This window comes from Ornithorhynchus anatinus, chromosome 18, assembly GCF_004115215.2.
Source record: "Ornithorhynchus anatinus isolate Pmale09 chromosome 18, mOrnAna1.pri.v4, whole genome shotgun sequence".
NCBI classification, from domain to species: domain Eukaryota; kingdom Metazoa; phylum Chordata; class Mammalia; order Monotremata; family Ornithorhynchidae; genus Ornithorhynchus; species Ornithorhynchus anatinus.
The window spans coordinates 11,235,698-11,262,413 of record NC_041745.1 but is presented as its reverse complement, the minus strand read 5'-3'; the positions used below and the strand labels follow the sequence as shown (position 1 = coordinate 11,262,413).

At 52.4% G+C, this 26,716-nt stretch overlaps 1 protein-coding gene across 3 annotated transcripts in view; it reads left to right on the top strand.

The window, feature by feature from the left end:
- Positions 1–1,182: 1,182 nt before the first annotated feature.
- Positions 1,183–26,716, top strand: part of TSPAN7 (tetraspanin 7) — a 60,843-nt gene continuing 35,309 nt past the window's right edge. For 2 of the 3 annotated variants that reach the window (XM_029083353.1, XM_029083354.1), the window contains exon 1: positions 3,594–3,680. In XM_029083353.1, coding sequence (XP_028939186.1) covers positions 3,597–3,680 — 84 coding nt within the window. In that variant the 5' untranslated portion in view covers positions 3,594–3,596. Of the gene's footprint in view, positions 1,315–3,593; positions 3,681–26,716 lie in introns of those variants that run through there. The other variant, XM_029083355.2, reaches the window with a different exon arrangement.

Below are 26,716 nucleotides of genomic sequence, written 5' to 3'. Positions count from 1 at the left end.
TTTAATGGTATGTGTTAAACACTCACTAGGCGCCAGGCACCATACTGAGCGCTTGGGGTAGATACAAAGCCAATCCCAACCGGGCCCGACTGAGCAAATGGAGATTTTCCCCAACCGCAGGTTAACGACGAGGGCCAAGTTAAGTGACCTGCCGAAAGTCACGCGGCCGACGCGGCGGAGTCGGGATTGGAACCCACGATCTGTGACTCCCGCACTCTATCCGCTAGGCCGTGCTGCTTCTCTATGTAGGTGTTGGAGGTCGCACTCCCCCCGAGTGCTTGCGTGGCCCAGCGGAAAGAGGCCGGGCTTGGGAGTCGGAGGTCATGGGTTCGAATCCCGGCTGCGCCTCTCGTCAGCCGTGGGACCGGGGGCGAGTCACTTCACTTCTCTGGGCCTCAGGAACCTCATCTGTAAAATGGGGATGAAGACAGTGAGCCTCACGTGGGACAAGCTGATGACCCCGTATCTCCCCCATTGCTTAGAACGGTGCTCTGCCCATAATAAGGGCTTAACAAATACCAACATTATGATTATTATCAATCCAGGGCCGCGCACGCAGTAAGCGCTCAATAGATAGGATTATTATTAATAATAATTACGAGGATCATAATCGTCATCATCGCTCCCGGCAGGCTCAGGGCCTGAGATGAGAGGAGCTGGAGACTCGGATGAGTCTCCGAGGGAAGGGGCCGGGCGAGGCCGTCGTCTGATTGGCTGCCGTCCCCGGGACTAGGGGCGGGGCCGTCATCTGATTGGCTGCGGTCCCCGGGCGTAGGGGCGGGGCCGGGCGAGACCGTCGTCTGATTGGCTGCCGTCCCCGGGCGGGGGGGCGGGGCCGGGCTCGGCCGCGGGGCGACGGGAGGCCGTCGGCCCATCGGCTGCCCCATCGCTCCTCGGTGGGCGGGGCGAGTGGGCGCGTCCCGGCCGGGTCGGCCAATCGGCGGGCGGGACCTGGAGGGCGGGGCCCGGGCGGCCGCGTCCATTGGCGGGCGGGGCGAATGGGCGGGGCGAGCGGGCGGGGCGAGCGGGCGGGGCCCGGGGAGCCGGAGCCGGAGCGCCGAGCCGCGGCGGCGGGAGCGGCGGCAGTCACAGCGCGCGCCCCTGCGCGTGCACCGTGCCCCCGGCTCGCTCCCTCGCTCCCTCCCCCGGGCGCGCCCCCGCCTGTCCCGCGCGCCCCCGCCGCCGCCGCCCCCGCCCCCGCCGCCGCTCCCGCCTTCGCCCGGGCCGTGTAGTATGGCATCGAGGAGGATGGAGACCAAACCCGTCATCACCTGCCTCAAGACCCTCCTCATCATCTACTCCTTCGTCTTCTGGGTGAGCTCCCGTCCCGCCCCGCCCCGCCCCGGGGGACCCCGCTCCTCCGGGCCTGCCCGGCCCCGGCCCCGGCCCCCGGCCCCCGCCCCGGCCGCAGCGCCCTGCGCACAGTGAGCGCGCTCCGTGGGCGGGAGGAAGGAGGGGGCCCGTCCCCGCTGACACCGTCCCAACCGGCGGCCCCCCCCCCCGCCGTCCCTCCCCGCTCCGAGACCTCGCGGCCCCCACCCCGGCTGACCCCCTCCGCCTCCCCCACCCTCCAGCCCCCTGGGCGTCCCCCCTTCCGAGCCCCCCGGGCATCCCCCCCTTCTTAGCCCCCTCAATATCCATCCCCCCCCTTCCGACCCCCCTCGGCCCCCCCATCCCTCTAGGCATCCCCCCTTCTAAGCCTCCTCGGCCCCCCCCGCTTCTTAGCCCCCTCGGCATCGCCCCTTCTAAACCCCCTCCGCATCCTCCCCTTCCGAGCCCCCCGGGCATCCCCCCCCTTCTGAGCCCCCTCAGCCCCCCCCATCTCCCTCGGCATCCTCCCCTTCCAAGGCCCTTCGGCACCCCCCCTTCTGAGCCCCCCGGGCATCCCCCCCATCCCCCCGGGCGACCCCCCTCCTGAGCCCCCTCAACATCCCCCCCTTCTAAGCCCCCCGGGCATCGCCCCCCTTCTAAGCCACCCCAGTCTCCCCTCCTTGGCTTCCCATTCCCGAGCTCCATCGGCATCCCCCCTCCCGAGCCCCCCCGCCCCCCCATCCCCTCCGCATCCCCCCCCCCCGAGCCTCCTCGGCCTCCCCCTCCCACCCCCCAGAGCATCCCTCCTCCTCCCCCCGTCGTCCCCATTTTCCAACGCGCCCCTCCCCAAATCTTCCCTCCCTCCACTTTCCCCCCCACCCCGCTCCCCCCCCGATGATCCTCTCCATCCCCCGTGGGCCGGGCTCCGTTTTATTCTAGGGGTCCCGGGGGGAGCCCGGTCCGGACGGGGGGCCGCGACGGCGTCTCCGTCGAGGTGCGTCGTAGGGGTCGGCGCCGCCCGTTCGCGGCACCGTGTGACGCGGAGAGGTGACGTCGCGCCGAGGCTCGGCCGTCCCCGGGGGGACCCCGGCCCCTTCCGACGGCCTCGTCCGGTGGCGGGCCCGGGGCTCCGCGCCTGGTCCCCGTCGGATCCGGCTCCCCCGTCGGGGCGACGCCGTGGTCCCCCGGCCTGGCCCGGAGACGGGCTCGAGGGGCGTCGCTCCGCCCCGACCGGGATCTCCGGCCGATACCCGCTACCCGTCGACGAGGCTCGTCCTCGGCTTCGGGCTCGCGTTTGAGACGGGAGACGGTTCGCGCGTCCTCGTGTTTTCCCGCCCGTCGTCGTCGGGCGTGAGGCTCCCCTAGCCGCCCCGCCGGGTCCTCCCGGAACCCGGGGCTGGGGGCGGCGGCGGGGTGGGCCGGATCCCCCGCGGCCCGCCGGGCCCTCGCCCCCGTCCGCCCCGCGACCCCGTCCCGGGGACCCCCCGGCCCGGGTGCCGCCGGAAACGGCCCCGAGCGGACGCCGTTGGGCGCGGCGGCCGACTCGCGGGGGAGGATGAGGAGATGCCCGGTCGGGTTATCTCTTTCATCTCCCCCTCGGTGTCTCCGGGGAACGAGCGTCTTCCCGGAGACGCGGCCCGCCGTGCCTTAGGCTCGCTAGCGCCGGCGATGCGTAATAGTCCCTTCTTCGTTTAATGGGACGTCGCCGTTGCGAATCCCGATGCGTGTGTGCGCGTGCGTGTCTGTGAGCGTGCCGAGGTCTAAATCCGGGAGTCCACGGTATAGATTCGTTCACGTGACCTACGGCGGGACGCCTCGGGAACCTTTCCGCTGGTGACGTCCCACGGGGAATGAGCGGCCGATCCTCGGACGTCGGACGCGCCCTCTTCGACCGTTCTGGAGGACGGCAGACCGCGGACCAGGGTGACGATGCGTTACCGTCGTCGTGCCTCTTCTGCGCCCCTTGCCTTTTTTGAAAGTGACCGTCGGAAGAATTGCTTCAGATCCGTGCTCGATCCGGCCCCGTTGTCGGAAGGGGCTTTGAGGTGACCCCCGCCCTCGACCCTTCCTTCCGGCCTCAGTGGGTTGGGGGCGGAGGAGATTGCTCGGGGAGGTGGGCGAAGGCGAGCCGCCCAACGGAACGGGGTTTTCCCGAGCTCCGGAGCCTCCGGTCTGACCCTGTCGAGACGCTCCGGTTGCCGAGATCACACACACGCTCTCTCTCTCTCGTAGGTATTGAAACCGAAAGGGAATTCTTCACAAAGGATGAGCGAAATGTATGTGAAATGGCCATCTCTGACAGAAATTTGAGGGAGCGGGGGCGTGCTAACATACGTAAACTTGCCCGCGTGTCTCACGAAGGAAAAATGGTGCGTGGCAAGTGCCCTGGGAGACCCCAGACAAGGGACTCTGATCCCTGTCGTCCCCGGAAAGGGGAAAGAGAAGGAGAGATTTTGGATTGCCGACGCCGTCGGCTAAAGGGAGGGGAGGGGAGGTTGTGTTCTCATTTACGTAACGATGATCTCGGTGACCATCCTGATCTGTTAAGCGTTTACTATGCGCCGGGCTCCGTCCTAAGCGCCGGTGTGGATACGAGCAAATCGGGCGGGACGCAGTCCCCTGTCCCACGCGGGGCTCACGGTCTCGGTCTCCGCTGTACGGATGAGGGAACCGAGGCCCAGAGAACGGAAGTGACTTGCCCGAAGCCACACAGCGGGCAGGTGGCGGAGCCGGGATCAGAACCCACAACCTTCCGACTCCCGGGCCCGTGCCGCTTCCCACGAAGAATCGTGTGAACGCCTCAGAGGCGAGGAGCGTCGCCCCGTCTGTCGAGAGGAAATTAGCGAGCCGGAAATGGGAGGTCTCCTGCCGTTCTGTCTCGTCTCTTGCCGGGCGAATGGAGTGATAGGCTTCCCGCCGAGGCAGTCGATGACGTGGTATCGACCGCCTCTGTGGAGATCTGTGATCACCAGGGAGTTAAAATATATCTGCCCCGGACAGGTCCCTCTCTCTCTCTCTCTCTCTCCCTCCCTCGAGAAGGAGACGCAGATGAAGAGGGAGTGATCGTCGGTCGGTGGAATTTGAGCGCTTACCCCGTGCGGAGCACTTGGGAGAGTACGCTACAGTAGAGTTGGCGGACACGTTCGCTGCCCACGTGGAGCTTACGTTCTCGAGGGAGAGATGGCCGTTATTAAGTTTCAGACCTTAAGGTGAGGAAACGGTGTGGCTAATGACAAATGTAGATGAGCCTCGGGAGTGAGGAGCCGGGAGAGTCTGGTGTCTTATTCTGTCCCGCCGACCTGGGATTGGATCTCGAGATGCTCAGTTTCGCTGCCCAGTATCAGGAGCGCCCTGGTATTTCTCCAGGCAAATCCCAATTTCACGAGAGGGAGCGTGGTTTCGGGAATAGGGCCCGGGAGTCGGAAGGACCTGGGTTCTAATCCCGGCTCCACCTCTTGTCCGCTGCGTGACCTCGGGTCGCTTCGCTTCTCCGTGCCTCGGTTCCCTCGTCTGTAAAATGGGAATTAGGACCGTGAGCTCCGTGTGGGACAGGGCCTGAATCCAACCTGATAAGCCTGTATCTGACCCAGCGCTTTGAACAGAGCCTGGCACGTCGCAAGCGCTTAAATCGTACGGCGCTTATTATTACGCGAGTCACATCCTTCAACTACTAGGGAGGGCGTCCCAAACACACTCCCGCACGGTCATTCGGTCGATATTTATCGAACGCTCACCGTGTGCAGAGCGCTGTACCGGGAGCCGGGGAGAGGCCGATACAACAATAAACAGACCCGTTTCCTGTCCGCAACGAGTTTCCGCATCTCCTCTGCCCTTAGCCTGGCCGGCTACGAGGGCGAGAGTGGATCTGACGCCGGGAGATCTCCGGGCCCCGGTCCGAAATCGGGACGAAACCTCAGGCGATAGTGGTCCCGAAGACCTCGGCCCCCTACCCTTTGGAAACCGTACTTGGTGACGAGCTTTCCAGATGCTCACGCGCCAGGGATCCATCTTCTCTCTCCTCAGCTTGCTCTACCACCGGTTGGCACCACTCGGGCCGTCCGGCGGACGTTGGCAACTCTCCCGGGAGGGCCCCATTCGGCGAATTTAAGAGCGGCTTATCAAGACCGTTCAGCTGGCAGAACTCCTTTGGAGGCGTACGTTTATTTACTCCCGTTAACGTCCGTCTCCCCTCTAGACTGTCAGCTCGTCGTGGGCGGCGGATGCGTCCGTTCTGTCGCTGGGTTGTACTCCCCCAAGCGCCTAGTACGGTGCCTCACGCGCAGTCAGCGCTCGATAAATCCGATCGATGGTTCTCAAAACCGCCGGGAGTGTCAACGAAGCTCCTCTACTGTGATATTCTTTCCCAAGCGCTTAGTACAGTCCTCTGGAATGTAAGCTTGGTTTGGACCGGGGATGTGTCTCCCGATTCTGTTTTATTGTACTCTTCCAAGCGCTTAGTTCAGTGCTCTGCACACGGTAAGCACTCGATTCATTCATTCGATCGTATTTATTGAGCTCTTACCGTGTGCAGGGCACTGTACCGAGCGCTTGGGAGAGTACAGTTCGGCAACCTACGACTGATGATGATGATGATGATGATACATATCCACCAACTCTATTATACTGTACTCTCCCAAGTGCTTAGCACAGTCCCCTGCGCGCAGTAAATGCTCGATAAATACCATCGATGGATTGAGAGGCCCCCTCTTGGGACATCATTCGATGGTAATTATTGAGCGCTTACTCGGAGCAAAGCACTGGGCTAAGCTCTTGGGAGAGTGCAATACACGACACGTCTGGAACCAGGCGGGGAACGTGTCTGCTGATTCGGCGGTCCTCTCCCAAGCGCTCAGTACTGGGCTCTGCACAGTACTCAATAAATAGGATCGATGAATCGACCATTTCACAGTGAGCACGTTCAGATAGGTCGCCGGGTTTCTTTTACAGTCTCTTCCCAAAGGCTCCTGTCTCATTTTAACCAGGGCACGACCCACCTCCTCCCCTAGGCACTCCCGTCGAGAAGACCCGTACCCCCCTCTTGGGAATTTTTGAGTTGGCGAGGGACTTCCTTTCTTTTTAGATGTGGCTCTTGGAGGCTTTTCAAAAATATCCCATTGCGTTTCAGAGCACCGAAAATATGTTAACTGTCCCACAACATTTACACGATATTCCCCAAGATCTCATCGATTTATTCCGAATCGCAGGTTTTAATGAATATCCTCAGAGGGCTCCGCTTAAAAGAAGCTGGGAATAAATGACCACATTTATTAAGTGAGACTCCCCGGTCTTCTTCCGGCTGAGGTTTTTATTTTTTTGGCCGGGAAGAGCGATAGACGGGAGGATGAGGGATCCTCACTGTGTGGGGGGGCGCGTGAGGGTTAAAGGGGAACCCAAGATATCGTGTTGCTGGAAACCCGGATGATTCCTGTCGTTCGAAAATAGATCAGCTCTCAATGCTGTAGTTCACGTGGTCATCTGAAAGGCGATTTCAGGCGGTTGACTAAGAATTAGACGTTTTCATTTCTCTCCCCTTTTCCTGCTCGCTCTTCCCCGGTCCACGACCAGGCGTGAAGCAGTGTTGCCTAGTGGAGGGAGCCCAGGCCTGGGAGTCGGAGGACCTGGGCGTCGATCCCAGGTCCCCGCCTGTGTGACCTGGGGCAAGTTACTTGACTTCTCTGTGCCTGTTTCCCCGTCTGTAAAATGGGGATTAAATCCCATTCCCCCCCTACTCACAGGGGGTGGGAAAGGGACTGTGTCCAACCTGATTAGCTTCATTCATTCGGTCGTATTTATCGAGTGCTTACCGTGTGCAGAGCACTGTACTGAGCGCTTGGGAAGTACAGTAGAAAAGAGAGACAATCCCTGCCCACACCGGGCTTCCGATCTAGAGGAGGGGGAGACAGACATCAAAACGAGGAAACAGGCATCAATATGAATAGAATTAAAGACATGTACATAAGTGCTGTGGGGTGAGGGTGGGGAGGAGAGCAAAGGGAGCGAGGCGAGGTGACACGGAATGGAGGCGGAGCTGAGCTTCTATCTACCCCAGCGCTCAGTTCAGTGTTTGGCAGCAAACCAACAAAACGATCGGTTTGCGGCTTGTTCGTCTGCCACCATCACTCTTTTGAAAACAGTCTGTGGGGAATTCGCCGAACGGGAGGGTCTCTGTCTATAAGGTCGGATTGGCCTCATGGGACACCCCGAGATTCAGCTTTCCTGGCATTCTCAGGCTTCCCCTCCTTTTGCCATTTACTGGGGGAGGAGCAGCAGGTTGGATCATAGCCCTAATAATAATAATAATAATAATTGTGGTATTTGTTAAGCACCTACTGTGTGCCGAGCACTGGGATGGACACGAGCCAGTTGGGCTGGACACAATCCCTGTCCCACGTGGGGCTCGCAGTCTGGGAGTCTAAGCTGAGAGAAAAGTACTCTCCTCACCTCCAGACGATCAGGTCGTCGTCACCGATGGTGTTTATCGAGCACTCAGTATCTGTCGAGCACTTCCTGTGTGCAGAGCACTGTACTAGGCGCTCGGGAGAGAGCTATCCGACGGTCGGCAGACACGTTCCTCGTCCGCGCCGAGTTAACGGTCTAGAGGGGGAGATATTTTAAGGTCAGTCTGTTGATCTGCTCCGGTTACGTGACCTAACTGCAGAGTAAGACATTCTACAGTCTACACCGGTGTAAATTAGCCGTAACAAAGCAGCACGGGTTTATCGAGTACGTCGAACGGAGAACAAGTGTAAACTGGTCGACTAGAGCAAGGTCCCGTCTGGAATTCGTTCCCCCAACCCTGGAGTCGTACGCCGCTCCCGCCGAAGAAGCTGACGTTGTCAATCAGTGGTATTTATTGAGCGCTTACCGTGGGCAGAGCACTGTGCTAAGCGACCGTACCCTCTGAAGTGTCCAGATGGATGAGGTGAAGAGCCTCAACCTACTGGAATTCCTGTGGGGTGAATAACTCCTCTTAAATGGTTTGTAAATAGCTATTTGTTTGTTCGGAAAGCAGCGTATACCAGGGACAAACATTTTAGGAAACAAAGCCCCCTATTTTTAGAACGCTTCTGGTTTATTTAGCATCCCAACTGCTGATGTGGTTCTCCGGAGGAATGTAAAAATAAGGAAGGTTTTCATCAGTTCAGGATCATGTGAAGGCAGGGGCCGGGACAATATGAACTTGGGCGGCGGGAAGGGTGGAAGGTGGAGATTTGCATAAGAGGCATTTGGTTGCTCTGTTGTGGGCAGGGAATATAATAAAATAATGTTGGTATTTGTTAAGCGCTTACTATGTGCAGAGCGCTGGGGGAGCTACAGGGTCATCAGGTTGTCCCACATGAGGCTCACAGTTAATCCCCATTTTGCAGATGAGGTCACTGAGGCCCAGAGAAGTGAAGTGACTTGCCCCAAGTCACACAGCTGGCAAGCGGTGGAGCTGGGACTCGAACCCATGAACTCTGACTCCCAAGCCCGGGCTCTTTCCACTGTGCCACGCTGCTTTAGGACGACAAACCAACCAGGAAGGGGGAAATCAAGGAGGAAGCTTCTTCCCATTAACCCCCATTTGCAGACCGAGTTGGACGCTCACCTTTGCCTTCTTAAAATGCGACTCTGCTCTCTTTATCCCTCTCTGCTCACCCTACCGTGTCCACAGTTTACTTCCCCCTCCGGCTTGAGCACGTTTCCCCATTCTGTTGCCTTATAATCCTCCCTCTCTTTCCATTTTGGTTGGCTTCTCCTGGCGCTACGCGCATTCTCATTTTCTCCCCTGTAGGCTGGAGACTAGCTGTGTCTAACTGCAGAGAGAGTTCTCTAATCTCTGGAAGAAACATCCGGTATCTGCCCGAGGAAAAGAAAATATCGCCCGAAACGTTCGTCATTGTCTCCGTTCTTGATGGAGCTTGCTAGAATAGTCTGGCACCGATTCTGGGAATCTTTAGCTATTTCGCGGAAAGCCGGGTTGGGAGCACGTAGCCGAGAACGCACGCGCTTTCTCTGGGTCTGTCTGTGGTCCTCGGAGCTGTTCACCTAAAGGCGCCGACGGGGAAAACGCGGGTACCCAAACGTTCCCCCCAAAATCGACCAAATGAGAGAAGCGGAGGGGCTTGATCTATGCGGAACGCGAGCAATAAACAAACGGACAAAGCTAGGTGACGTTCCAAATCGTCAACTAGACTAACTGACGTGATCGGAGCCAAGAAGGGGACGGAAAAGAGAACGGGGAAAATGGCACATTCTTCCCCGCGACGCTGAAATGCGACATTCCATCTGGAGTTAACGTTCAGCTGCTCCCAGTAGCTTCTCGAGGCCCCGTGGTTTAGTGAAGAGGACCCGCGTTCTAGATTCAGCCCCGCCACTGACCTGTAGCATGAACCGAAGCAAATCTCACTGCAGACTTGTTTTTCTGCATCCTTCGGGACCGGTCGTGATGGCACCGGCGTGTGAAAATCCGCATGAGCCAGGGAAAGAGTTTCAGTTGACCGTTCCGAGGCCCAGCGCTACACCTGGGATGCCAGCTCCTCACTGGAGCTCATCCCAGGTGCCGCAAAGCCCGTTTCATCCCGGAAGAATCATGGTATTTGTTAAGCGCTTACTATGTGCCAGTCACCGGTCTGAACGCTGGGGTAGATACAAGATGATCGGGTTGGACGCGGCTCAGTGGAAAGAGCCCGGGCTTCGGAGTCAGAGGTCATGAGTTCGACTCCCGGCTCCGCCGCTTGTCAGCTGTGTGACTGCGGGCGAGTCACTTCACTTCTCTGTGCCTCGGTGACCTCGTCTGTAAAATGGGGATTAACTGTGAGCCTCACGTGGGACCACCTGATGACCCTGTATCTACCCCAGCGCTTAGAACAGTGCTCTGCCCACAGTAAGCGCTTAACAAATACCAACGTTCTTATAGGGCTCACAGTCTTCATCCCCATTTTACAGATGAGGTCACTGAGGCACAGAGAAGTTAAGTGACCTGCCCACGGTCACACAGCTGACACGTGGCAGAGCCGGGATTCGAACCCGTGACCTCCGACTCCCAAGCCCGGGCTCTTTCCACTGAGCCGCGCCGCTTCCACTCTGTACCCCAGCGCTTATATCGCAATAAGCACTTAACAAGTACCGTAATTATTCATTCTTATTTGCGCTGTATAAACGTTCACCGGTGGAGATACAGTGCTGGAGTTGAAGTTGTACAGTGCTCTAGACTCTAAGCTCCTCGTGGGCAGGGAATGCATCTGTTTATTGTACTCTCCCAGGTGCTTAATACAGTGCTCTGCGCACAGTAAGTGCTCAATAAATATGATCGAATGAATGAGTGAATGAAAAGGCTGCTCCCCTGGAGTTTCCTCATCTGTAAGACGGAGATTAAGACCGTGAGCCCCATGTGGGACAGGGACTGTGTCCAACCCGATTTGTCTGTATTCACCCCAGCGCTCAGTAGAGTGCCCGGCACATAGTAAGCGCTTCACAAATACCGTGATAATTACAATTATCATTATCACAATATAAGAGGCGGTAGACTCGTTCCCTGACCATAAGGACTTTAAAGTTTAGAGGGGGAGGCAGGCATTCGTAGAAATGAAAAATCACGACTGTGTACTTAAGAGCCGTGGGGCAGAGGTGAACGAAGGGAGCAAATCCAAGCGCCGGGGCGACGCAGAGGGGAGTGAGAGAAGAGGAGAAGACTGTGTAGTTGGGGAAGTTGCCTCTTTAATGGATTGGATCCAGCTTATAGTCTAAGTAGGAGGGAGAATAGATATTGAGCCTCCATTTTACAGCAGAGGAAAATGAGGCCCAGAGAAGCAAATAGGTAATTGAACCTCCATTTGACAGAGGAGGAAAATGAGGCCCAGAGAAACAAATAGATATTGAGCCTCCATTTTACAGAGGAGGAAAATGAGGCCCAGAGAAGCAGAGTGACTCACCCGAGGTCACAGAGCAAGCAACAGGCGGAGCCAGGATTAGAACCTAGGTCCTTCCGACCCCCGGGCCCGGGCTTTTTCCATTAGGCTGCGTTGCTTTTCTAGATATACAGTTAGTTGTGAATCACTAGTTTCCCTCTGCCTTCAAAACGGGGTGTCGTGGCGCACTCCAAATATTCCACATCCGCACGTACGGTGACCGCCGAAGTGAAAATCCAGACCCCGTGGTTCGTATCCGAGTGACGAAAGAAAGAAAGGGACGTTGGTTTTTCTGACCAATCAACACGTGGAAGGGTTCTTATGGCATTCCTAGTTCTGAGGTTCATGTAGCGGAGAGAACCTTTTATTTTTTGGGGTTTTGCACATTCCCCCCGCCCTTGTTTCCTCCCTTCCCCCCGAACCCCAATCCTTGGCTTCTCCGTTCTGGAAAAAAAAAAAAAATCCTCTCAGTGCGTTTGATCTTGTGGTTGAGTCTCATCTCAGCTGGCAAGAGCTGAGCGTCTGTAGCGACGTGAATTGAGAACATCGGTCTCGGCGCCAGAGTCGGTAAGGGAAGAGGCTGGCGTTTCCCCCCTAAATGCTGAAACCCGAGAGACGTCAGGATGTGAATCGGGAGTCCAAGAGCGAGCGGTCGGCTGGAGCGCCACAGTTAAAGAAATGGTTCTTCTGCTGGCGTTCGCGTTGGGAGTTCGAAGGGATTTGCTCCTTCAGTTTGACGGGGCAGAAGGTGGAAGCGTTTGATTCCTGTTTTCGCTTGTAGACTTTTTTGCGCTTTCGGCTCTACGTGGGCCGGAGGCGTGCCTACCAGATCTATTCCGCTGTCCTGTCGTGCTCTCCCGAGCACTTAGTACAGCGCTCTGCACCCAGTTAGTGCTCAAAAAATACGACTGATTGATTGAACACCCCCTCTAGAATTCAAGCTCCCCTCTAGACTGTAAGCTCGTTACGGGCAGGGAACGTGTCTGCCAATATTGCCACGGAGGACTCCCCCCAGGTCTTAGTACAGTGCTCTGCACATAGGAAGTACTTAATAAATACCATTGATATTATGGAACGCTTACTTTGTGCAAAGCACCGTTCTCGACTGTAGTGTAAACACCTGCCCAGGGGAGAGTACAATAATAATGTTGGTATTAAGCGCTTACTATGTGCAGAGCACCGTTCTAAGCGCTGGGGTAGATACAGGGTCATCAGGTCGTCCCACGTGAGGCTCGCAGTTCATCCCCATTTTACAGACGAGGGCACTGAGGCACAGAGAAGGGAAGCGACTCGCCCACAGTCACGCAGCTGATAAGTGGCAGAGCCGGGAGTCGAACCCATGATCTCTGACTCCGAAGCCCAGGCTCTTTCCACTGAGCCCCGCTGCTTCCCAATACATAGTAACAGTGGTATCTCTTAAGTGTTTACTGTGTTTACTCTCCCTCCCTTCAAAGCCCTACTGAAAGCTCACCTCCTCCAGGAGGCCTTCCCAGACCGAGCCCCCCTTTTCCTCTGTTCCTCCTCCCCTCCCCATCGCCCCGACTCCCTCCCTCTGCTCCACCCCTCCCCCCGCAGCACTTGTGTGTATTTGTACATGTTTATTATTCTATTTATTATATCAGTGATGCGTAGGTATCTACAATTCTTTTTATCCATTCTGATGCTACTGATGCCAGTCTACTTGTTTTGTCTTGTTGTCTGTCTCCCCCTTTCCAGACTGTGAGCCCGTTGTTGGGTAGGGATCGTCTGTATCCGTTGCCGAATCGTACTTTCCAAGCGCTTAGTGCAGTGCTCAGCACACAGTAAGCGCTCAATAAATACGATTGAATGAATATATGAATGTGCTGAGCACTGTACTAAGTGGTGGGGTAGATATGAGTTAAACCTGTTGGATACCGTCCCTTCTTCCACGTGGGGCTCAGCAGCTAAGAGAGGGGGAGAGCAGGTATTGGATCCCCATGGTACAGTTGAGGAAACCGAGGCACAGAGAAGTCAAGAGACTACCCGTGGTCACACAGCAGAGGGGCAGAGCTGGAATTAGAATGCTAGACTGTAAACTCGTTGGGGACAGAGACTGCATCTGTTTCTGGTTACATCGTACTCTCCCAAGCGCCTAGTACAGTGCTCCGCACACCGTGAGTGCTCAATAAATGCATTTGACTATCTTGCATCTACCCCGGCACTTAGTACAGTGCCTGGCACATAGTGAGTGCTTAGCAAATATCATTTTTATTGCTGTAACTTTGCAAGGCCAGAAGAGTGTTCCCCAATTTTGCTGTGGCTTCCTATCGATCAATCAATCGTATTTACTGGGCATTTACTACGTGCAGAGCACTATACTAAGCGCCCGGGAGAGTACGCTGTAACAATATAACGGACACATCGAAATCACGCGGTAAAAGCACCCGTCCTGGCAGAAACTAAGCGCTTAGTACAGTGCCCTGCAGACAGCAAGCGCTCAGTAAATACAAGTGAATATTGAGTGTTTTCACGAGATGGACATTGAGGCAATGCAACACGAAAGAGCAGCCTCATAACTCCACTTGAATATTTCCCAGCCTCTCAACAGAATCGGGAACTCTCCCGGCTTCATTTGTGGTTTCTACTCGGTGCTGTAGCAACGGCATTAAAAAACGATACCCTGGGAAAGGAAAAAATTATACCCCCTTTCGGGAAAATGCTACACTGGCTGTTTCTACTTGCCCTGCTTCATCCTGCATTCGCCGATGGCTTGAGAAAGTCCCCGTGGAAGCAAAAGCTGCCGGTCGCATTATGTAATCCGGGTCTCGTTCATCACGCTACGCGATAACTCAGCGTAGCACGCGAGGCAGGGACGGAAGTCTTCCAAGCGCTGTTTCTTTGAAACCAGGTTTCGAACGTTAGGCCATTTCGGCAGACCTTTCTCTTTTAGGCCGCAGAACTCGGAGGTCCGTTGACTGGAGATATGGCCTTTATTCATCTCGGAGCAAATAACGATCAGCGCCCTTTATTAACCGCAAGCACTCCTCCGTTGTGCTCCCTGAGGAAGGGATGATGGCGATTATGGAATTTGTTGTGTGGACCGGAAAAGGGAGAAGATGGAGGCGGAGGAGAGGCCCGAGACCGACGAAGCGGTCGAGACGGGATATGACGAGTCCTTGGACTAGCGTGGTTGCAGGTGGGAGGGGGAGTAATGGATCAGTCGTCTGTATTTACTGAGCGCTTATTGTGTGCAGAACACTGGACTGGGCGCTCGCACATCAAGTCAGAGGTCGTGCGGGACGAGCGAGAGAAGCATTACGGCCGAGGGGAAAGAGCCCGGGCCTGGAAGTCAGAGGACCCGTGTTCTAGTCCCGGCTTCGTCACTTGTCTGCTGTGTGTGACCTTGGACGAGTCACTTCGCCTCTTTGTACCTTAGTCACCTCGTCTGTCAAATGGGGATTAAGATTGTGAGCCCCGGGTGGGACAGGGACTCCGTCCCACCCGATTTGTTGGTATCTACCCCAGGGCTTGGGAACGGTGCCTGGCACATAGGAAGCGTTTAACAAATACAACAATTATTATTGCTATTATTATTATGTGTTGGAGCCAGGATTAGAACCCACAAGTCACCTGATTCTCAATCTTGTGATCTTTCCAGTAGGGCATGATTCTTCTTCTTCTTATTATTTTCAACGGTATCAAGCTCTTACTGTGCGTCAAACATTGTTCTAAGCACTGGGGTAGGTACAACTTAATTAGGTTGGACACAGCCCCTATAATAATAATAATAATAATGTTGGTATTTGTTAAGCGCTTGCTATGTGCCGAGCACTGTTCTAAGCGCTGGGGTAGACACAGGGGAATCAGGATGTCCCACGTGGGGCTCACAGTCTTAATCCCCATTTTACAGATGAGGTCACTGAGGCACAGAGAAGTGAAGTGACTCGCCCACAGTCCCACAGCTGACGAGTGGCAGAGCTGGGATTCGAACTCATGACCTCTGACTCCCAAGCCCGGGCTCTTTCCACTGAGCCACGCTGCTTCTCTAATGCTATTCAGTAATGCTATTCAGTGCTCCACTGGGTTCTTTCTGTATCTCAGCTGAAAACGGAGATAGCTTCCGAGTCCTACTGAAATCACTTCTCCTTCAGGACACCCTCCTGACCCTCTCCCACCCTATTTCTGCTCCTACTGCAGCACCTATAGTTTTGAGTTCTCCCCCTCCCCCCTAATAATTATGGTTCTTTTCAATGATGGTATTCGTTAAGCATCGATTCTTCGGACATATGGTGTTGGAGAATAAAGGGAGCGAACCAAGGTGACGCAAAAAGGAGTGGGAGAAGAGGAAGGGGGGCTCAGGAGTGGGGGAAGCAGCGTGGCTCAGTGGAAAGAGCCCGGGCTTGGGAGTCAGAGGTCATGGGTTCGACTCCCGGCTCTGCCACTCGTCAGCTGTGTGACCGTGGGCGAGTCACTTCACTTCCCCGGGCCTGTTACCTCATCTGTAAAATGGGGATGAACTGTGAGCCTCACGTGGGACGACCTGATTGCCCTGTATCTCCCCCAGTGCTTAGAACAGTGCTCTGCCCATAGTAAGCGCTTAACAGATACCAGCATTATTATTAGTCAGGGAAGGCCTCTTGGGGGAGATGGGCCCTCTATAAGGCTTTGAACCGGGGGAGGGTCGATGTCGGTCAGATTTGAGGCGGGAGGACGTTGCAGGCCGGAGGCAGGACGTGGGCGAGGGGTCGGCGGTGAGATAGACGAGATGGAGGCACGGTGAGAAGGTTGGCGTTAGAGGAGCGAAGCGTGCGGGCTGGGTTGTAATAATAATAATAATGTTGGTATTTGTTAAGCGCTTACTATGTACGGAGCGCTGTTCTAAGCGCCGGGGAAGATACAGGGTAATCAGGTTGTCCCACGTGAGGCTCACAGTCTTCATCCCCATTTTACAGATGAGGTAACTGAGGCACAGAGAAGTGAAGTGACTTGCCCACAGTCACACAGCTGACAAGCGGCAGAGCCGGGATTCGAACCCATGAGAGTAGGGAGGTGAGGTAGGAGGGGGCGAGGAGATTGAATGTACGGTAACTGCTGGGAGTGGGAGGCGTTGCGGGGAGGGGGGGTCGGATCCTGGGAACGCAGCAGGCTGGGTCTATTACTGTAGCCAGGCCCCTTTCGATGATTTAAACAAGACCTTGGCTTGTCTGACATTGAGGAAAGCCCGCCGGGCTTCAGTTTATAAACTTCTAGACCGGGGAAGGGACCTTGAGATATTTGATAAAGTCCTCTGTCGCAAGGCGAGGGAATGGCTAAATCATCCAGAACAAAATGGTTTCTCAGTCCCCAGAGGTTTCCCCAACCTCAATCAATCCATCGTATTTATTTATTTATTTATTTATTTATTTATTTATTTATTTATTGAGCGCTCACCGTGTACGGAGCACTGAACGAAGCGCTTGGGGGAGTACAGTACGACAGAATTAGCCCACCGGTTCCCTACGGAATAATGACATTTCCTGTAATTCGAGTCCTCCAAGGTTCCGAGACGGTTCTCTGCGGCGGGGAAAAACTGGTCCGGTGATTATCCTTGAGGAGTCTTAGCCGCGTCGGGTTTCCCCTCGAAGTCAGGTCGCACCAGATTTGGATTCTTGGGGGAGCAGCATGGCGTAGTGGCTAGAGCCCGGGCCTGGGAGTCAGAAAGTTGTGGGTTTTAATCCCGGCTCTGCCACTTGTCTACTGTGTGGCCTCAGGCAAGTCACTTGACTTCTCCGGGCCTCAGTTACCTCATCTGGAAAATGGGGATCGAAACTGTGAGCCCGTATGGGGCGGGGACCGCGTCCGACCGTATTTGCTTGTTTCCACCCCGGCTCTTATTATGGCGCCTAGCAAATACCACAATTATTATTATTGTGGGTCCAGGACATCTCCTCGCCTGAACCTTCCGAGGGAGGAGACGCGAAGGCCAGCGACTGCCACCGGCTCATGAGAAACCGTCCCCCCTTGAGACCGTAAGCTCACTGTGAGCAGGTTACATGTCTACCAACTCTGGTTTCCGGGTTCCCCCAAGTCCTTTCGACAGTGTCCGGTACGTAGTCCGAGACGCTTCTCTGCAGCTGGGAAAAACTCATCCCGTGATTTATTTTTTTTCAAGGCATCTTAGCTGCCTCGCAATTCTTCTCAAGCTTAGGTCACAGTGGGTAAGCTCGTCAATGGCAGGGAATGTCTCTGCCAGCTCTGTTGTATTGGGCTCTCCCAAGCACTTAGTACAGTGCTCTGCACACAATAAGCGCCCAATAAATGCCCCTGGTTGACAAGTTGATGAAGCACGTGGTCCCCTGAATCGGGTCCAGCTGCAATGCGCCTCTGCCTCCTTTTCTCGTGCACGTGGAATATTCTGCCAGACGTCATAGGAGCAGAAGAGCAGCAGTTTTCAAAGGGAACATTTGAACACCGCTAAGTGCAAGGAGGGTAATGATAGTAGCCGCAATTCAGAGCCGTTTCGTCCAAGGGAGGCGAGGTATTTGGAGGCTTTCTTTTCTTGCACACCTCTTTCCGGACTCGCTGTAAGGTTTATCTGCAGATGTTTGGTGTCTGGCCCTGGGGGTCAGTTTGCACAGCTTGGCACGGAGAGTGGTGCGGCACTGTCGTTTTATCTTCTAGGCTAGCATCTTTGTGCGGTGCCCTGAAAGTGTTACATCAACTACAGGCTTTATTTTCATGGAACCCTCCTCCTAGAAAAAAGATTTTAGGGGGCAGGGAGATGAAGGACGATTCTCTACACTCGTGTGTTTTCTGTAGAACTTACACAGAATTATTTTGTCTCTTCCATTGTCCCCCACTTCTTGTTTTGTGGGTATTTACTGCTAAAAAAAAAAAAAGAAAAGAGACTCCCCTTAACCCCGGGATTAGCTGTTTAGTTATCCCTTGTGTTATAAATAGGTCATGCTGTGAATAACAGAGGAGTCGCCAGCATCTATCTTTATAACAAGGACAAGTGATCTGCCCTGACTTACTGAAGCTGCATTTTTTTCTTTGTAACATGGACATTGTGAAGGGTGCCTTGATTTTGGATAACCCTTTTTTTGTGGCGTTTGTTGAGCACTTACTATGTGCTGGGCACTGTTCTAAGCCTGTTGGACACAGCCCCTGTCCCACGTGGGACTCACAGTCTTATTCCCCATTTTCCAGATGAGGTAACTGAGGCCCAGAGAAGTGAGGTGACCCACCCGAGGTCCCACAGCGGCCAGGTGGCGGAGCTGGGATTAGAACCCAGAGCCTTCTGACTCCCAGGCCCGGCCTTTGAACATCAGGCCATGCCGTTTCTCTGAGTGGTTTGGAGTCCAAGAACTTTAAACTGTTACATTGCCTGCCTTCCCCTCCCTCCTTTCTTGCTTTCCCTTCTCCTAACCTGGATTCCACATTAAGACAGAGCTGGTAGTCATGATACTGTTTTTCCCACTCTCCTAAATCCACAGACAATTCGGAGAACTCAGTTTCTTCTCACCTCAGTCCCTCCATCTTAACCTCCTCCTCTTCCCTCTCAGCAGAACTTGAGATGTCGCCATTCTTCCAAATGGGCCAAGCTTGGCCAAACCAAACCAGAATCAGTCAATCAATCAAGGGGATTTATTGAGTGTTTACTATGTGCAGAGCACTGTAGTAAGTGCTTGGGGGGGTACAATTCACCAAGATTAGCAGACACATTCCCTGTTCACCGTGCACAGAAGAAGCTTTTTCTTTGGGTTTGCCATCCACAGTCAATCAAAGGAATTTATGGAGCGCTTAATTGTGTGTGAAGGACTCATTCGATTGTATTTATTGAGCGCTTACTGTATGCAGAGCACTGTCGCAAGTATTTGGGAGAGCACACTATGACAGATACATACATTCCCTGCCTACAATGAGCTTACACTAAATATTTAGGAGAGTACAGTACAATGGAGTTGGTAGACAATTCCTGCCCTCAAGGAGCTTATGTCCTAGTAGGGGAGACAGACATAGAAATAAATAAAAAACACATACACACGTGCTGCGGCTCTGGGGCGGGGTGATTATCAAAGTGCTTTTTTATGATATTAAGCAATTGTGTGTCAAGCGCTGTTCTAAGCACAGGTTCATTAGGCTGGACACAGTTTCCATCCCTCCTGCGACTCAGAGCCTAAATGCTAAAAACCCAACTGCATTTAGGCACTATCCAATTCAACCAAGGCCAAAATAAGCGTGAACCACGTTTATGTCCGTGCTCCTGTTTGCTGAGGGATGGCTTTTTATGGCCTCTCTGCCCCGGCGTTCGAGCGCTGACCTCATTTAAAATCAGTTATGAACAGCAAATCAAATTTTCTGCTACGTCGTCGCCTACGGCTTGGTGAGTAGCGGGCAGGAGGAACTTGGCCCAGAAAAATTTTGACCGTGTAAACTTCGTAAAGGTCCACCGTTACTGTTTACGCTCAACGTATGTGGAGGCATGCAGCATTTTCTTCCTTTCTGCCAGGGGAACCATTTTCTAAAGCACAGAGTCATTGTCGTCGCGTTGGCGGTTTAGAGGAAAGTGAGGGGAAACCGATAGGCGTCTTCCGAAGGGGGTCTCTCATGTTCGAGACGGATTATGTGCAGTCACACGATTAATCCGTCACCCGCGTTCTTTTCTGTGGAAGAGAATTAAAATTTAAACCACCCGGTGTCCGGCGTGAAAACCGGATGTGGCCGATCTCCAGGGCCCGTGGACTCGTAAAGGATTTAAACTTGCAGTAAGAACTTGATTTCTGAAAAAAAAAAATCCCAGTTTGAAGAAGGTGGCTGCTCAAAATAACTCTCATCACCTCCTCCCCCGTGGCCACGAGCTCTTGCGGTTTCCGAATTTAAAACCCACGAAGCGGTGGTACGAACCTACAGATCGGTGGCTGGGGAAGAAACATAAATTATGCCCGCAACTACTACGACCGCTAAACCGCTAATCTGTTAGATTGTAATCTCCTCGAAGGCAGGGATCGTGTCTATTAGCTCTGGTGTATCTTCCCAAGCAGTTAATGCAGTCATCTGCACACCTTGGGCTGTCAAAAAAAAAAAGTACCAATTGAATTTTGCAATACCAGCCTTTCCTTGGAAGATTTGAAAAATAAGAAATCCTGAAAAAACTGAGGCATTACAAATCTCTATTTGGGTTCACTTTACCATTAAAGAGCTTACCTAGAAATTATCGCTTTCTGTAGCAGTTCTCTGACCTAAGGAGAATGTAATATTCTTTTTCTCTCACTCTCTCTTTTCCTCTTCCTCCCCTTCCTCTCTGTTTCTTTCTATATATACGTGTGTATATATAATTTATATACATATATAGCAATCGTGTTTATTGAGCGCTTACTGTGTGCAGAGCCTTGTACTAAGCTCTGTGGAGAGTACAATAGGACAATATAAGAGACGTATTCCCTGCCATAACGACCTTATAGCAACGATGGAATTTGTTAGGCGCTTACTAAGCGCCGAGCACTGTTCTAAGCGCTAGTCTGGAGGGGTAGACAGACATTAATATAAATAAATGACAGATATGGACATAAGCGCCATGGGGCTGGGAGGGGGGATGAATAAAGGAACCAAGTCAGGGTGACGCAAAAGGGAGTGTGGAAGAAAAGGAAAAGAGGGCTTAGTCTGGGAAGGCCTCTTGAAGGAGATGTGACTTCAGTAAGTCACTGAAGGCGGGGGAGAGTCATCGTATGTCTGATATGAAGAGGGAGGGCGTTCCGGGCCAGAGGCAGTGTATATATAGGAATATACACTCAAGTTTCTTTGGAAGATGAAACTCTAATCAGATGGGATTGTAAGGATGGGTGTACATCATATCATTGTCGTATCTGGTCAGTGAAAACTTTTAGTACTGCCAGGGGGACATTACCGATTACTGTGTTCAGAGCAGTGAATTAAGCCCTGGGAAAGTATTAGACACAGTTCCTATCCCTCAGGGCTCTCACGATCTAAAAATATCCAGAGTTGGGATTTGAACTTGATAAGAGCACAGCTGTGTGACTTTGGCCAAGTCACTTAGCGTCTCTGGGCCTCAGTCACCTCATCTGTAAAATGGGGATTAAGACTGTGAGCCCCACGTGGGGCAACCTGATTACCTTGTATCCACCCCAGCGCTTAGAACGGTGGTTGGCACATAGTAAGTGCTTAACAAATACCATCATTATTATTATTATTATGTGATGAGATACTAGTGGCTTTCCTTAAAGATGAAGAATGGAGAACCAGGAGCTATGTATATGCGTGTCAAAATAGTCCAGATGACTTTTATCGGGCCACTGCTCGGAAAGGATACCTATTGTACTTTTCATTTCACTGTGGGGTTTTTTTTTTTCCCCATCTCCTAACCTGATTAATATTCTATTGAAAAGCCCCAAGGTCTTATCTGAAAGACCGTAACGAGGACACAATCTACGGTGGCTTTTTTATCTCCTGTTTAATCGGAGAAGAATGTTGGACTTGTGGTGGAGGAAATCAAGACCGTCGGTCCATCTGGATTATTTGTTTTGTGGAACAGATGCTGTATTTATATCCAGGAGATTTTTTTTTTCCCACCCTCTACTCTTCCCCATTTCCGTTGTTATCGTGACCCGAAATGAAAGTCGAGGGTTTCGTAATGGGGATTTTTATGGGTGGGTCAGAAGCAGAGAGCTTGGGACGTTTTGACCAAGGGCCACTTAGAAAATTTGTAGGCACGGGAGAGGCACGTGCCAAGTTTTCTCGCCCGTCAGCGTGAGGGTAGGGAAACAGGAGGTAGCCGGCTCCTGTCTGGTTCGGTGTCCATCTTTGGCTGAGGAAACCGACTGCCACCCCTGAGAGCCGGGAACGTGCATCCCAATTCCATGATATCGTGCTTCCCCGAGATGGTAGTCCAGTGCTACCATCGATACATACCATCGATCGATGGACTGCGTGAGCCTCTGAGCCGGCCGCAGAGCCGCCAGGGGACCGGGTTCTAATTCCAGCTCCGCCCCTCGTCTTCAGTGTGACCTTGGGCAAGTCATTTAGCTTCTCTGTGCTTCAGTTACCTCAACTGTAAAATGAGGCTCAAGACCGTGAGCCCCATGTGGGACATGGACTGTGTCCAACCTGATCGGCTTATATCTACCTCAGCGTTTAGTACAGTGCCTGACACATATTAAGCGCTTAACAGATGCCATTTTAAAAAAACAACAACATTCAGATATTATTTTCCAAATCCTGAAGTGTGTTCTTCGGGTCGGTGAAATGCCGTTGCTGCTCAATGTAGGATAAAGTTCTACCTCTCTCTCTGGGTATAAAACTATATGACAAGCAATAATAGCAAAATATCTCATATGGCTAATTATGCAGCGCTTATGTAGACAAGACTTGTGCTTGCTCTTATTTGGGCAGAGAACGTGTCTACCAACCCTGTTGAATTGTACTCTCCCAGGCGCTTAGTACACAGTACGCGCTCAATAAACACAGTTGAATGGTGGTTATGGGCGAGGTGCTGTGTATATCCTGATGATCTTGGATCTACTCCAGTACTCAGCACAGCGCCGTGCACACAGCTAGCGCTCAACAAATACCACCGATGATGATGCGATGGTCGCTTATCATCTGTTACCGTGAGCCGCGTAAATCCGGGCCTTCAAAATGCCACTTGAAACCACAGCAGTTGCATAAGTCTTCATAAAAACAGGGTAACGTGCATACTAATCGGCTTGCTGCTGTTAGAGAAAATATTAATATTAATGAGCATTGGGATGCTGCTAAAATAAAGCAATGCAGATACTTTTTTTGACATTTATTATCAGAAATTATAAATCTCCGCTATAGCTTTCATAACAATAGAGACCGTTTAGGTAGGTAGAGAAAAATCTCGCTTGAGTCGAAAGACACGGGATATTTTCTTTCCTCTTCTAAATTAAAGCTTTTGCAGAACAATAGGGAAAATAAGGTTTTTTAAAATGGTGTCTGTTAATAAGCACATAATATGTTCCGGGCACCGTACTAAGCACTGGGACAGATACGAGATAATCGGTTTGGACCCAGTTCCTGTCTTCACCCCCATTTTTACAGAAGAGGTAACTGAGGCCCAGAGAAGTGAAGCCACTTGCCCGAGGTCACACAGCGGATAAGTGGCAGAGCCGGAAAGGGGACTTAGGTCCTTCTGACTCTTCCTCTGACCTCTGTCTACTAGGTCACGCTGCTTCCTGAGCACTGCTTCCTCCTGTCCTGAATGTTTAGTAGAATGCTGTGCACACAGTAAGCATTCAATACATACCATCGATGGGGTGTGTCTTCCCAACATTTTCTTCCCAGCAGGGAGGGAGCCGAGAGAAGTGAGATTCCCCTCCCTGCGTATCAGGTTGTGTGGAATAGTGTTTCCATTTCCCATAAGGATGTCCTTTATGGGAAGAAACCTGTGCAGATTGGCCCCAGGCATAAAGGAAAGGAAACTTGAAATTACTCTTCCCCATAAAAGTCCTTGATTATTTTTTTCATACATCTTAAAAATGGGAAACATAAATTTGACCCGTTTGCAAATTTCCGTTCCGTTTCCTGGCAAGTTTATGTCTCCTTTGCTGCCGAAATGAAATCTTGTCATAATGCATTTATCGTCTGGGAGAGGGACTTTCGGGAGATGCGACGACCTTCAACTTTTGGGAGACTCTTTCAGATAAGAGCAATCAAAATTGTAAATGGGAGGGAACGGAACCCCGTTTGATCTTTATATGGGAGGGATCCTAGCCTAGTAGATAGAGCTCAGGCCTGGAACTCAGAAGGACCTGGGTTCTAATCCCGACTCTGCCACTTGTCCGCTGTGTGACCCTGGGCGAGTCGCTCCACCTCTCTGGGCCTCGGTCACCTCATCTGGAAAATGAGGATTAAGACTGTGAGCCTCTCGTGGGATGGGGACTGTGTCCAACCCGATACCTTGTATCTGCCCCGGCTCCGAGGACAGTGCCTGGCACATGGTAAGCGCTTCACAAATACCACAATTGTTATTATTATTATTATATTCAGAAAGGTTTCTTCTCTTGTCTGACCGATGAGTTGATTTTGGGCCGTGGGTGGAACCGCTCTGTTATCATGCTGTGGAAGATGTAGGATATTTCTACATCGGGAGAGATATACTTTACAGACAGGGCATTGAGGCACAGAGAGGCTAAGTGACTTGCCCATGGTCACACAGCAGGAAAGCGATGGATCCCAGATTAGAACCCAGGTTTCTTCACTCCCAGTGCTATGCTTTTTTTTTACTAGACTACACCATTTCCCTATTTCTGATGTGAACAGCAAATACCTGCAGCATAAGATTTGGAGATTGGGAGGGTGGGGGGAAATCAAAGACAATAGCTCTTTATGTAGGACCAAAGTGTCAGATGACCCACTGTGAAGGGCATAATAGTAATAATAATAACAATAATAAAAATAATACTGGTATTTCTTAAGGTTTCTGTGTCAAGCACTCTACCGAGCACTGCAGTAGAAGCAGAACAGACGGACTCCCTGTCCCATAAGGAACACTCGGTCTTAGCTAGGGAAGCAGCATGACCCAGTGGATAGAGTCCGGGCCTGAGAGTCAGAAGGTTATGGATCCTAATCCCGGCTCGCCGCTCGTCTGATGTGCGGCCCTGGGCAAGTCACTTCACTTCTGCGGGCCTCAGTTCCCTCATCTGTAAAATGGAGATCGAGCCTGTGATCCCCAAGTGGGACAGGGACTGTGTCCAATTTGATTTACTTGTATCCACCCCAGCATTTAGTACAGTGCCTGGCACAGAGGAAGAACTTAACAAATACCATCATAATTATTATTAGGAGGAGAAGGAAGAAACGTTATTTAATATCCATGTTGCAGATGAGGAAACAGAGAAGCGAAGTGACGTGCCCCGGGTCACACAGCAGACAAATGGCGGTTGCGGGATTAGAACCCAGATCCTTCTGACTCCCAGGTCTGGGCTCTATCCACTAGGCCACGCTGCTTCTCCCACCATGCCTTCCTTCCTTTATTCTGGTCTCTTTCCTCCATTTTCCAGCCACTGGTGTCTTTGCCAAAGAAATGGAATTTGCCCCGGTCCATCATGGATTCAAAGAAAACCCCATCAAGGGCTTTAGAACTGCATGGTGGTAGAAATAGAGCAAAATGGTGGCATATTTTCCCTCCTTGTCTGACCTGTATTTCCAGCCCCTTCTCCACTCAGGGAGTTTCCTCGGTTCTTGTCAATCAGTTGTATTTATTGAGCGCTAACGGTGTGCTGGAATTGGTAGACGTGTTCCCTGCCCTCAACGAACTCACCCCAGCACTTAGTGCAGTGCCTGGCACATAATAAACACTTAATAAATACCATGAAAGAGACAGTTATCCGTGGTGTCCGATTTTAGTACTCAGACCGTCTGAGGGGATAGAATAGTCCAATTAGGGGGAAAAACCATTTGGGGTATATAAAATCTAGGCCCCTTAAAGCCTTCGATCTCAGTTCCTCAAATGGCGATGCACCTTCAGGAATCCGCCAGATAAAACTGGAAGAGATTGCTTAGAAAACGGGCAGAGTAAAGTCCTCAGTGATGTGAAATCACTTCTCCTCCTCTGGTGTGTGTTAACCAAGAAGCCTGAAGTTCAGAATACTAAGTACGGTCTCTGAACAATCAGCGTCCTAGAAGCCCCCCGTATAATGAGTTTCATTAATCCATTTTGAGAGTTTGAATTAAACCCCATTCCGGCTCTCGAGACGGCACGGGGCTGGATTGCCAATTTCGCCTGGACGATTTTTCATGATAATGAGGTGAGAATCAAAAGTATCCAGAGAGTCTGAATCCTACCGCGAGTCATGAAATCGGATGGGGAAAATGACAGCGTTATTTAGAATGTCTTGGTCGCACCCAGCCCCTCGCATTTTTTTTTAATCTTTTTCTAACATTTGAGCCGGGAACCGTAGTGGAATGTAGGTAGTAAGTAGTGGCACGATTTTTACCACTTCATAGCTAGAATCAAAATGGCAGAACTGAGTCATGACTCAGGTCTGCGTCCTGGAAAAAACAGGCTGCAGTCTTTAATTGAGGAATCACAGTCCATTTTTATTTTATCCTTCTGCATATTGCTATTTTTTTTGTTATTTTTCTAGCACTTACTGCGTGCCAGGCACTACAATAAGTGCCAGAGTAGATACCAGCTAATTGGACATAGGTCATGCCTCACATGGGACTTGCAGGCTTAATCCCCATTTTACAGATGCGGGAACTGAGGCACAGAGAAGTGACCTGACCAAGGTCACACAGCAAGGAAGTGGCAGAGCCGGGATTAATACCCACGTCCTCAGACTTCCAGACCCATGCCTAACCACTCGACCACGTTGCTTCTCCGCTCGGCTTTTGCGTTATACTCGGTGTCAAAATCATGGTTCAAAATGTCCGAAGCCGTTTGTCCCCTGACAAATTCCAATAAAAAGGGAAGGATTCAGCAAGGAAGGAGCTGGAGAAAGCTTCACAATGAGAACAGCTTGTGAAGTTGGGCAACAAACCGTCTTCTCAGGGAAATTGGATTCCGTGAAGCTGCAAACTGCCGAGCCAGG